The sequence below is a fragment of the Piliocolobus tephrosceles genome, chromosome 10 (assembly GCF_002776525.5).
Source record: "Piliocolobus tephrosceles isolate RC106 chromosome 10, ASM277652v3, whole genome shotgun sequence".
NCBI lineage: Eukaryota > Metazoa > Chordata > Mammalia > Primates > Cercopithecidae > Piliocolobus > Piliocolobus tephrosceles.
Genome location: NC_045443.1, coordinates 47,849,519 through 47,863,234, shown reverse-complemented (window position 1 = coordinate 47,863,234; position 13,716 = coordinate 47,849,519). Strand labels below are relative to the sequence as shown.

Sequence of the window (13,716 nt, the reverse complement as noted above, 5' to 3'; positions counted from 1 at the left end):
TACTTCACTCCAATAGATAATGGGCATAAACCACAATATCCCATGTCTCCACACCTCTGCACTCATCTCATATGGCCAATCCCTTTGCCTCCTGGTGAACTCTTCCTCATCCTTTTCAGGACTGAAACAGCACATTCTCTGGGAACAATTCCCAACTACTCCCTGAGGAGACTATTGCTTCCTTAGTGCTCCCACGTTGCCCTTAGGAAAGCACTGAGGATCCTCAAGGACTCCTTTTACTGTACAAGTTTTCCCCCACAAAGGCTGATGGCTTCTTGAGGAAAGGGGTGGCTCTTACTCCCCTTACTGCCTATAGTGTCTAATACTTCAAGGCTGTTCAATAATGTCAGCTGAATTGAATTTGGGTGTGTGTTTAGGGGGGAGCTAATTATTAACATGCTTATTCCAGAGATTGGGGGTGAATATTTCATATCCTTTTACAGATAAAACAAAAATCCTCTTAATTTTTCTAAAATGAACGAGCATTATTCAAACAATAAAAATCAAAAAAAAGAATCCTACATTTTGTTTTCTCCCTGAGACGGAGTCTTGCTCTGTCGCCCACGCTGGAGTGCAGTGGAGCAATCTCGGCTCACTGCAACCTCTGCCTCCCGGGTTCAAGCAATTCTCCTGCCTCAGCCTCCCAAGTAGCTGGGATTATAGGTGCCCGCCACCACGCCTGGCTAATTTTTGTATTTTTAGCAGACGGGGTTTCACCATGTTGGCCAGGCTGGTCTTGAACTCCTGACCTTAGGTGATCCACTTGCCTCAGCCTCCCAGAGTGCTGGGATTACAGGCGTGAGTCACTGTGCCCAGTCAAAGCCTGCATTTTTGTAGCAGGAAAGTTAATTTACACGTGCAACAAAAAGTCAAGTATTTACTGAGTGTCAATTATGTTCACAGGATATGATAAACATTGAGAAAATAAATGCTGCACACATAATTCTTTGAACAAACATTATGCCTAGTAAGTGCCTAGTGTAAGGAATATGGAATCTGAGCTCTTGAGGAGTATCTAGAGTGCACCAGGGGACACAAACACACACAGATTCAGCGCTAAGGCTAGGAAAACATGAGCAGTGCGTGACACATGCATGGACAAGGAGGGCAGAAGTGGGGCACGTCTCCACCTGGAGGAGGAAATGTCTGAGCTGAGTCTTAAAGGATGAGCAGGAATTAGCCAGGTGAACAAGAGATGAGAAAAGAGGCACGAAAGGGAGAAGGGACAGAATGAGCAACAAATCTTAGATGGGCAAATGAAATATGAAATAAATGATATTTTATATAGCTCAATGACAAATCTGGGGATTGTACTTAAGATGCCTTGATTCATTTTTCTACTAACATAAAATTCATGAAATAGTTTCACTCCCCAATTTGCTGCCTTAGGGTAAATAATAAATGTTTCAACTGTCCTGCTTTGTATATTCCCAGACCCTAAACCACCAGATTAACTAAAAAAAAAATTAACACGGGTGTTTCTAAATAAGTATTTTATTTGTTTGGACAGACTATGTATAGAGTAGGCATTGTTTCTGGCCATGAAAGCTGACATTATCACCATTGTCCATTAGGCTTCAATGCAGATTCTGGGGCATGCTCTTTCAGATTTCCAAAGACATACAGGTATTTTTCTTTTCCAAATGTAACAATTACTCAAACAAGCAACTACTGCCTATTTATATTGGTAATTAATGGAAAGTTGTTAGTTCTATTCTGCCAATGCAATTTTTTCAGGTAAGATTCCTGCTAAATTCATGATCTAAGTTGGCCGGGCGCGGTGGCTCAAGCCTGTAATCCCAGCACTTTGGGAGGCCGAGACAGGCGGATCACGAGGTCAGGAAATCGAGACCATCCTGGCTAACACGGTGAAACCCCGTCTCTACAAAAATACAAAAAACTAGCCGGGCGAGGTGGCGGGCGCCTGTAGTCCCAGCTACTCGGGAGGCTGAGGCAGGAGAATGGTGTGAACCTGGGAGGCGGAGCTTGCAGTGAGCTGAGATCCCGCCACTGCACTCCAGCCTGGGCGACAGAGCGAGACTCCGTCTCAAAAAAAAAAAAAAAAGATTCCTGTTAAACCCTGACCTTCATGTGCCTGGTCAATACCCAATGCTAGAAACACTGGAGAGGCTATTGCTGGCATGGGCATCTTGAACATCAGTACATCATGAAAGACATCCACCATTCAATGAGTTTAGTGATTCCTAAAGAAACAGATACTCATCTTAACCTCATATGTCAGGTTGCTTTCTGTGGCATAAATTGGGCTAAGACCAGATCTAGTCTACCAATGTACCTAATTCTATTAACAAGCTGATGTGATCAAAACCTATTATTATTAGTCTCAGGACATAAAAACAGACTACAAAGCTACCAAGGCTTAGCTCTTTCAACAAAAGCTTTTCTTAGGTAGATCTATTTGTCTAGATCTACTATCATCATTCTATACTTATCAAATGGCCATTCTCATTTTATCCATACTCACACCCATTCCCCTTCCCTATTAAATCCTAGATATATGATTTCACCCATAATTTAAAAATTACTGAATGAATAAATCACTGTTACACTTCCTCTGTGAAGCCTTTCCTAACCCAGATGGAACTGATTTCTTCCCTTCTCAGAAGTGCTTATATTGGCTGATAGATACTTAATACTTAGCTATTCACATGGATATATTTTAGCACCTGTCTAAACTGTAAACATGAAGGAAATAACTGTATTTTTATAAATCTTTGAAACTTTTCACCATCAAACACACTGTCTTGTAGAAAGCAGAAATATATGTAGCGATTGGTTGATTCATAAAAGAACTACATTATATGAAAAAAAGAGTAGACAAACTTTTGAGGTTGAATTTGATATCCACATCCAAGAAAATGCCAAATATAAATAACTCATAAAATCATGTATTTGGGATAGTTCCTAATTTCAAAGAGTTTATTTCCAAAGACAGTTCTATGCTTCATGGTTATCTCTTTGCCTTTCTTCCCTCTTCCTCCCTCCCTCCTTAATTTTCATCTAAGATCTAAAATGCAGATGATCATTAGGGAAAAAAGAGCAGAGAATGATGAACTCTTTGAACCAAGAACTGTGTCTTGTTCATTCTTTAATCCTACAGTACTTGACACATAGTAACTGCTTAAGATAAATTTATTTAATGAATACATGTTTTTGGTATTTTTACTACTACCTTCCACAATTTCTTCAGAGTCATCCACAAAAAATTCCTTTAAGGGAGGCCTTTTGGGTCGTTTCAGAGTGTTCAGAAGCTGCTGGATTTTTGTAGATACTCTGCTACTGACAGGAACACCTGTAAGGGAAAAAAAGGTAAGTTAAAATTCGCTGACTGTAAGGATATTTTAGTTCCTCAGTTTCCTCAGGAGCTTTTATTTCTAAGGCCGTTTGGCCTTTGTCCAGTTTCCTTCTCTTTTGAGGAGACCAAATATGCACACAATAAGTTTTATGACAACAGAGAACAAATATGGTACTATTATTAATACATGGCTTAAGGATTTCACCTAATCTTCCTTTTCTGTTATTCTTTTTTTTTTTTTTTTTGACATGAAGTCTCACTCTGTCTCCCCAGGCTGGAGTGCAGTGGCACGATCTTCGCTCACTGCAAGCTCCGCCTAATTTTTTGTATTTTTAGTAGAGATGCGATTTCACCAAGTTAGCCAGGATGGTCTCGATCTCCTGACCTCACGATCCACCTGCCTCGGCCTCCCAAAGTGCTGGGATTACAGGCGTGAGCCATTGCGCCCAGCCCTCTGTTATTCTTTTCTTTTTCCACATTCAGGTTTTTGTTCAAAGTATCTTCTGGAAGTATCCACTAAGTTCGATTAAGTGGCAATACTGCCACTGTGCAGATGATGGAAACAAGGTACCCAGGATCAGTTATTAGTGGGCCAAGTACAGTGTAGTTCTGCAACTGCTGGGCTAGTTAGGAGCTACTGTTCATAATTTGAATTTTTCTAGTTTAGTTTACACTACAATTGAGCTACCAAAAACAACTCCTTACCGTCAGCTGTATCCATAAGGCTGGACCTGTTGGATCCTTTGTGCATGCCTTTAACTATCCCCGAGGGGGGCAGGTCAATGTTTGCTGGGCGAATTGAGGAAGATGATGAGGAGGAAGAGGTAGTTGTAGTGACATCAGGAGGAGCAGAGAAATTCTCTGAGAGGAGAAAACAAAATTTAGACTTATATTAGCAGCAAAACTAAGAAACTTTAAATCTTTGGGGTTTTGTTTTTTAACAAGGAAGAAAAGTACATAAATGGGGGTACTGGTGATTGTAAAACAACCTTTGAAAATCATATTCTACTAGCAAGACACAAAGGGAGAACAATAAGTAAAGTCAGGGTATACTAGCTTTACAAAATTATTATTTTGTAAGACTTGAGTAGCCTTAGTAAGATCAAATCACACATTCAATGTTTCTCAAAACATCATTTTCTACACAGAAAGGCTGGTAGAAATCCAGTGTTACAGAATAATCATAATAAAACTTGCAGTGACCTCAAAATGGAACCAAATAAGATCATAACTGGCTACTAATATTGTAGTCTCTTGAACATTTCTTGATGATGGTTTATCTAGAATGTTTCCCCTTCTACCAAAGACCAAACTCATATCTTGAAAGTGGGTCAGACTGCACAAGTTTCCAGATGAAAAAAAAAAAAAAACTAGATAAAGTCCACTTTTAACTTTTATACAATAATCCATAGGTAATTTGGATCTCCTTGACAAACAAGGTTCCTCCCTTACTCCAAGTAGAGACTAAATAGTGTTATTCTACTCTACTGCACATAGGGATTCTTTTTATTTTTCAGACAGGGTCTCTTGCTGTTGCCCAGCCAGGAATGCAGTGGTGCAATCACAGCTCACTATAGCCTCAACCTCCTGGGCTCAAGTGAGCCTCCCACCTCAGCCTCCCAAGTATGGGGACCACAGGTTCACACCACCACACCCAGCTAATACTTGTATTTTTAGTAGAGATGGAGTCTTGCCATGCTGCCCAGGCTGGTCTCGAACTCCTGGGCTCAAGCGATCCTCCCACCAATGCCTCCCAAAGTGCTGGGATTACAGGCATGTGCAACCACACCAGGTCTCAAGATTCTTAACATGGAGAAACTGAATGAGTAAACTGGAAAAGATCCCTGTGCAACAGGGGCATGTAACGACAACAAAAAACATCACATAGTTTTTAGTGGCTTTTTGTGATTCTTGTAAGTCATATATTTTCCTCCCTCTAATTTCCTTCTTCTTACTTCTCCAGATGTTTTCTTCTAAGTTTTTTGTAAAACTTAAAAAAGGAAAAAAGCATAATACAAACAATTTCTAAAATAGATTTGGGGGTAAGGTCTCTATGCTCCTTAAGTCTATAATTACTAGTCGAATAGTCTTTAAAGTTTTAAGTATACTAACATGAGTATATTCCAGTTATCTTTCTGTAGGATAATGTGGTAACAAAAAGCATTAAAACAGACTTTTTTTTTTGTGGTCCAGCAATTCAAACTTATAGGAGGAATACAACCTAAGGAAATAATCAGACAAATGCACAAAGTTGTGTGTTCCAGCATGTTCAATCCAACAGTTTTTATAATAGCAAAAAATTGGATACTATTTAATAGAGGAACAGCCAAATAAACCAGGGCAGAGAGTCACACAATAGTGTATATTGAAACCATAAAAATAATAGTGTAACGGTAATGATGTAAAAGATGTTCATCACATACTGCTAAGGAAAGCAGGCTTTTATTAACATTATGTTTAGGACAGTTCATTTTTGTAAAGTCAAAACCAAAATCTTACATATGTAAGTAAAATCTAGAAGAATATACACTACAATAACAACACTAAAGTATTATCCATGGGAGGTAGGATTATAGTTATTTTACTTTTCTTTTACTTATATTTTGAAATTTTTCTATTAGGAACATTAATTACTACTGTTAAGACAAACATCCAAAAAGCAATAATGTGGATAAAATTGTTTCTGTAACTGAACCAATAACTATTCACAGAGTAGTAGAAGCAATTAAAAATATACAGTTGGATGAAACATCTTGTTAACAAAAATTCAGGTAAAAGTTAACTGGGTATTAGGATAATATATTTAACAAGTAATAATGGTCTTTTTTAGACAGATGTGGAAATAAAACCTCAGCAACCATGGCTCTGTTGCTCCACGACTGGAGAGGTGGTGAATACGCAAATCTTTGTAGCTGCTTCAGGAAGCTCAGGAAATGGCAGGGCAGGGCAGAGCTAAGCGTGCAGGATAAGTCATCAGCTGTTGGCATGTGGGTTTCTAAGAAGGGCAATCATACCCTCAAGGTAGATATTTCTTTAAAAATTATAGTCTTGAATTGAAATTTTTCCAAGTTTTTCTTTTTTTAGAAATCAGTTAACAGAATAAAGATATATTAGGTGATACAGACAGGTCACTAAGATGAAAATTAAGACACCAAACTGCACTGATTGTCAAGAAAAAAAGGGAAAGATATCACAGACACATAATGTTAACACATATTACTTGACGTAATTTGCAACAACCAATTAAGCAAAAACAGAGATCTGAGCTGTACCTTTATCTGCAGATGTCACAACTCTTTAAAAAACACACACACACAAAACATAAAGCAGGGGCAAGCAAAAGCTACACTCTATACAGTAGCATCTGCAGTGTGTCGATAGCAGCTCACAGGGTACCAATATCCTCAGCCTGCACACTTCAGTGCAGCAATATCACAGCAGCAAGGACAACAAATCCAGTCAAGACAAAAGGCCTCACTGATATTGGTTCAGCATAGATTTTGCTCAGGTTTAGTGTTTTTGGTTTAACAGAATATAGATAACAATCCTGGGAAAAATCTAAAATGTTACATATTTTAACCTTTGAATAGATCGAATGTTGTTCAGCTGGGATAATTCCACACTGAGACTGGTGTTATATCTTGCAGCTTGAGTATTGCTTATGGAAATAGCTATGGCTTCAGGTGGGCAAAACTACGCACCAATAATGCAGGTGATACATATTATTCCTGTGACAAATGTATTGCTGGTGTTTCCTTCTTTGCCTCATTAACTGTCACGTTCTCTCTAATTCTTTTTTTTAGGCCATACTGAAAAACCTAACACAAACCATAAACTATTTCCTGGATACTGGGAGCCAAATGGAATGTAATTTAGACTTCTTGGGTAGATCCAGCTCCTACCTATTCGAGTATTGGCAAATACATCAGCTAGAGACCCACTGGTTCCTTTGACCTCTCCGTGGGACAGCGTAGAAGATGCGGATGAAGAAGTGGACGATCCCTGAATTGAACGGTTGATCCAGGACTCAGCATTCTGTAAGCTCTGTTGCAAGGCAGCAGAGAGCGCAGCTTGGCGTCTCAGAGAGCCCTCATCCTCAGAGGCCGAAGATGTGTCTGTGTGGAATTAGAAAAAAAGAAGTTCTCGATCCTACCTAGAACAGAGACTTTTCAGTTCTTGCCCATTGGTCACACATTCAGTTTCGACACCAGCAAAACATTCTCATTCTTAAGGTAGATTAATATGTAAAGTTTCTCAAGAATCTCAAGGAAAAGTCTATGGACCAAAGCCTACAAAAATAAAATAGCCTAACCCCACAGGTAATTTTTAATTGTTTTCTTTTAAACTCTTTCAAAACATTTAAACTTCATTCTCGGCTTTTCTGTTGTAAGCTTAATCAGTAAGCTTAAATTGTAAGCTTAAATTTTTCTAGTCTATCTACTTACGTTCAAATAATACTGAAGTACTTATATGTCTTCCTGAATCTCTACTTGTGATATGATGCTACATTGATTTTGACAAAGTATTTATTCGTCTCTAAGGAAATGATCTTGACAGGGAGACATAAAAACTTAATTCTTGCTAAAAATGTATGTCTCAGGTCGGGCATGGTGGCTCAGGCCTGTAATCTCAGCACTTTGGGAGGCTGAGGCAGGCAGATCACCTGAGGTCAGGAGTTCGAGACCAGCCTGGCCAACAAGGTGAAACCCCATCTCTACTAAAAATACAAAATATTAGCCAGGCACAGTGGTGAGTGCCTATAATCCCAGCTACTTGGGAGGCTGAAGCAGGAGAATCGTTTGAACCTCAGAGGCAGAGGTTTCAGTGAGCCATGATTGCACCACTGCACTCTAGCCTGGGCAACAGAGCAAGACTCCATCTCAAAAACAAAAAACAAAAAACATATGTGCCAAACAGTGAGCTAGGTGCTGGGGAATTAAGTGGTGTAAACAATCCTTAGCCTGGAGGTATTCATGGCCTTAGTAGGAAAGGCAGCCAGTCAGGGGGCATAGGTAAGCTTTCCAAGCATGACAGGAAAAGGCACAGCATCAGGATTTCTTTCCTTAATTTTCAGCTGGAGAAGAATTGTGAGAAATCCACTGATGTCTGTATTCAGTTTGGCTAGGACTTCAGGAAAATAGGCCTAAATTAGAAAAGTGTGCGAGGGGGTGGAAAAAAAAACTCAACCAAATACAGGGAAGCAAAATCCAGGGAAAACAGAAGTCAGGAATTTATTCCAGGGTTGTAAGCTTATGAAGCACACAGTTAAAGAGGGCATTTGGTCTAATGTGAGATAAATCTTTCTAAATGATTTCTGGGTGTTATGATTTACAATTTGTGGATTGAATTTCATTCAGTTTTTAAAAATTAAACATTCTTCCTGGCTAACACGGTGAAACCCCGTCTCTACTAAAAAAATACAAAAAACTAGCCGGGCGAGGTAGCGGGCGCCTGTAGTCCCAGCTGGGGGCTGAGGCAGGAGAATGGCGTGAACCCGGGAGGTGGAGCTTGCAGCGAGCCGAGATCCCGCCACTGCACTCCAGCCTGGGCGACAGAGCGAGACTCCGTCTCAAAAAAAAAAAAAAATTAAACACTCTGTGGTTAGTACTGCAGAATCCTTTCCTCTAACTCAGGTGACACCATAGGTTCATGTTCTGCTTTGGTTCAAAGAGCCAAACACATAACTAATGGGGCTGGAAAACTGCTGGCACCTCACAATAGGAACCTGAACCACAAAAAACTCATCTAATCCAGAAGTCAAATTCTGCAGGCCCAGAGCAAGAGAGAAAGTTAAAATAATGGGCTGGATGCAGTGGCTCAGGCCTGTAATCCCAGTACTTTGGGAGGCCGAGGTGGATGGATCACTTGAGGTCAGGAGTTCAAGACCAGCCTGGCCAACATGGTGAAACCCTGTCTTTACTAAAAATACAAAAATTAGCCAGGCATGGTGGTGTGCACCTGTAATCCCACTACTCGCGAGGCTGAAGCACACGAGAATCACTTGAGCCCAGGAGGCAGAGGTGCAGTGAGTAGAGATAGCACCACTGCCCTACAGCCTGGGAGGCAGAGTGAGACTCCATCTCAAAAACAAAAAAACCCAGAGAGTTATATAATGACTATGCCCTTGCTTCTTGTTCTGTACTACCTCCAACTTATTATTTCACATTGAGGGAGGTCTGAGGCCTGAGATGGATTGTTTTTGCTTTTTAAAAAGTACTAATCACAATATGTGCCAGGAACTATGTCAAGTCCTGGGGGTTTGAAGTGTATGAGTGCTTATGACACAGTAAGTGCCCTAAAAAGGCTTACAGGAGACACAGAAGCCCACAGATAATTTCAAAAGATAAAACAGATGCTAAGAAATGGGAGTTATCAAAGCGTTTCACAGGATGGGGACCAACCTCAGTCAGGGATTTCAAGTACTTCTTTGTACATAGACCAAAGACTTTAAAGAGTAAGGCAAAAAAATGAGGGTGGAGAGATAAATAGTGACCAGATCCCAAAAAGATAAAGTGATGAGGTCCATAAAGAAGAATGAGATCTGGCCGGGCACGGTGGCTCAAGCCTGTAATCCCAGCACTTTGGGAGGCCGAGACGGGTGGATCACGAGGTCAGGAGATCGAGACCATCCTGGCTAACACGGTGAAACCCCGTCTCTACTAAAAAAATACAAAAAAACTAGCCGGGCGAGGTGGCGGGCGCCTGTAGTCCCAGCTACTCCGGAGGCTGAGGCAGGAGAATGGCATAAACCCGGGAGGCAGAGCTTGCAGTGAGCTGAGATCCGGCCACTGCACTCCAGTCCGGGCGACAGAGCGAGACTCCGCCTCAAAAAAAAAAAAAAAAAAAAAAAAAAAAGAAGAATGAGATCTGACATGTAAAAGGGGGGTGATTAAAAGAAAATTTCAAGAAAAAAAGAAATAATCATATCTGTAACCCTTTAAGGAAAAGCATTTTGTGTAATTTTCAGAAATATTCTAACATTTCAACTGTACGCCGGGAGGCAAATGTTCCTGTCTCAGCAAACATGTTTTAAAAAAAAAGGGAGGAAGTCGGGATAGGGCCCATAGGACAGGTGAATTTGACCTTAAGAATAAAGTATTTTCAAGGTAACTTATCTCAAGATTCCACAATCTCCATTGGATTTGTAGGCTGCTTTTACTGTATCATGTATTTTAATTTAAGTTTAAAATCAGAATAACCCAATTTTCAAAAGACAGTAAAACCAGTATTTTCATGATTAGGTTTATGTAAAATTGGTTTCATTATGTTTTTTTTTTTTTAATTTTTTAATGTTTTTGAGAGGGAGTCTTACTCTGTTGCCCAGGCTGGAGTGCAGTGGCATGATCTTGGCTCACTGCAAGCTCTGCCTCCTGGGTTCACATCATTCTCCTGCCTCAGCCTCCCAAGTAGCTGGGGCTACAGGTGCTCACCACCACACCTGGCTAATTTTTTGTATTTTTAGTAGAGACGAGGTTTCACCGTGTTAGCCAGGATGGTCTCAATCTCCTGACCCTGTGACCCGCCCGCCTCGGCCTCCCAAAGTGCTGGGATTACAGGCATGAGCCACCGCGCCCGGCCTTCATTATGTTTCTATATTGGATCAATTATGCAATTAGGTGTATTGTTTCAATTCAATTACCCTGTTTGTCTGCCAGTCCTCAGTGTTTAATGACTTACAACTATGGGGCAGCTTAGCATAGTGGAAAAAACATGGCTTTAGTGTCTTCCATTCAAACTCTGGGATGCACCTCTTACTAGCTATGTGACTTGGGAATAAAATTACCCATCTGAGAAGACTGTCTGCTTATTTGTCCATTTGACAAATACACTAAGCACTACATCAGTTGGTAGGAATAAAAAATTGGGCAAGAAGACATAGTCCCTACTCTTATGGGACTGAGATGAGTTAGAGGAATCAAGGCAGCCACCCAAGGAAGTAAGACCTAACCCAAGGCCTAAAGGGTAAGTAGGAATTAATTATGAAAGGTAGGGAAAGTACAGCGTCAAGTAGAGGGGGCTGCACGTGAGAAAGCTTAGAAGGGACAGAAAACTTTTGGAAGATATCAAAGAAACAGAGACTAGCCAGAGCACAGGATGCAAGACTGATAGTCATGGTGATGAGACTGGACAAGTAAGGTAGCACTGGGCCACCAAGGGCCTTGTAAGACAAGCTAAGGAAACTTGCCTTTTTCCTAACCATAGCTGGAAGACCATGAACAAAGACACTGTACAGAAAGCACACATAGTAGTGCCAGCCCATAGCACCTGGCCAATAAACATTAATGCCCCTTCTAATCCCCAGGAGAATGGTTAAAAGGAGTGTGTATTTCTTTTTGATTTGGAACAACCTGAAAAATTCTTCCTAAGAGTAATTTAAATGGCTAATTTCTTCCTATAAGCATGAAAGGAAAGATGGCAGAACTGACTAACGGTTGGTAGAAGAAAATAATACCAAATCATGCCACCTGAGAAATGAGGTGCTTACTATGACTAAGTCACCCTAAGGCCACAGATAAGAAACTAGCTGGGTAAAGTTAAAAGATGATCATGTGGTGAAGCCTACATAAAACGTAGCACTGCTCTGGGATTGTATCTTTTTAAAAATCAAAACAAGGTCCCTTAAATATTACTATTTTAAAAGCAATTTGTCACCCAGGAAATTGTTATGAATTTGCAGAAATTTGGGCAAAATTAAATTAATAGAAATTTATCATTTTCTTATTGATTCTGCTCTGATTAAAAATAAACTCATGACTGGTATCACTTATAAATAAAACATCTCCCCTAAGCTCTTATATATAACAAATACACAATAGAAAACACTTCTGAAAACATAGTTTGCCTTTCAGTTTATAATCTGCTGTGATTTTAACAAGGCACCATTGAATACTGGTCACCAGAAGCCTACAATCCATTTATAACCAATTAGTAAACATATAAACAATTAGCATGTTGGCCAGGCGCACTGGCTCACGCCTGCAATCCCAAGCACTTTGGGAGGTTGAGGCAGATGATTCCTTGAGCTCAGAAGTTTGAGACCAGCCTGGGCAACACAACAAAACCCTGTCTCTACAAAAAATATAGAACTTAGCTAAGTGTGGTGGCATGTGCCTGTAGTCTCAGCTACTTGAGAGGATGGCCTGAGCCCAGGAAGCAGAAGTTGTACTGAGCCACGATCGTGCTACTGCACTCCAGTCTGGGCAACAGAGCCAGACCCTGTCTCAATCAATCAATCAGTCAATAAACAAAAACATTTAGCTTGTTGATTTTAAGGGAAGAAAAGTGCTAAATTTTCTAATTACTTTTTTTTTTTTTTTTTTTTGAGACAAGGTCTTGCTCTGGTCCTCAGGCTGGAATGCAGTGGTGCAATCCCAGCTCACTGCAGCCTTGCCCTCCCAGACTCAAGTGATCCTCTTACCCCAGCCTCCTGAGTAGCTGGGACTACAGGCATGCAATACCATGCCCAGCTAATGTTTTGTATTTTTTTGTAGAGAGAACATTACACCATGTTGCCCAGGCTGTTCCTGAACTCCTGGGCTCAAGGGATTCTCCCAACTCAGCTTTCCAAAGTGCTGGGATTATAGGCATGAACCACCATGCCCAGCCTACTAACTTCTTAGCTGCTATAGCACTCTTCTTCCTCAGCCATGTGTTCTTTGAACAAAGAACAGGAAATGGCTCTGTTCTTTTAGAAAATATATTATCTAAAAATGTTTATTTAAAAAAATTTAAACACTATACTGTTTATCCATTCCACTCCTGTGTATATACTCAAGAGAAATGAAAGCATATATCTATACAAAGACTTGTACATGAATGTTCATAGGGACTTCATTTGTAATAGCTACAAATGAGAAACAACCCAAATGTCCATCAACAAAGGATTATATAAACAAATTACAGTATATCCTACAGCAATAATAAGGAATGATCCACTCTTGTCATCTACACAACAACATGAATGACTCTCAAAATAATTATACAGAGTGAAAGAAACCAGGCATCCACATCCCCTGCAAAGTAAGTAAGACTGTATGGTTCTATTTGTATAAAGTTCAAGAATATGCAAACTAATGTACAGTGGCAGGAAACAGATCAATGTTTACCTGGGGATGGAAAAAGGTGGGGGAGAGATTATGAGGAAATCTAGGAGGAAGAGGATAATAGGGGAGAGGAATGATGGAATTTTTTTTTTTTTGAAAACAGGGTCTTGCTCTGTCACTCAGGCTGAAGTACAGTGGTGCGATTACGGTTCACTGAAGTCTTGACATCCTGGGCTCAGGCGATCCTCCCGCCTCAGCCTCCCAAGTATCTAGGCCTACAGGTGGCATGTGCCTGTAGGCCCAGCTACTCGGGAGGCTGAGGCGGGAGGATCGCCTGAGCCCAGAAAATCTAGGCTG

General features: G+C 40.4%; 1 protein-coding gene across 2 annotated transcripts in view; it reads right to left on the bottom strand.

The window, feature by feature from the left end:
* The window catches only part of DIP2B (disco interacting protein 2 homolog B), a 260,554-nt gene that overhangs the window by 72,085 nt on the left and 174,753 nt on the right, over positions 1 to 13,716 (bottom strand). Inside the window, exons 5-7 of one of the 2 annotated variants that reach the window (XM_023211143.3) lie at positions 7,219 to 7,431; positions 4,022 to 4,177; positions 3,191 to 3,313 (exon numbers count right to left, since the gene is read on the bottom strand). In XM_023211143.3, coding sequence (XP_023066911.2) covers positions 3,191 to 3,313; positions 4,022 to 4,177; positions 7,219 to 7,431 — 492 coding nt within the window. The remainder of the gene's footprint in view (positions 1 to 3,190; positions 3,314 to 4,021; positions 4,178 to 7,218; positions 7,432 to 13,716) is intronic. The other variant, XM_023211144.2, reaches the window with a different exon arrangement.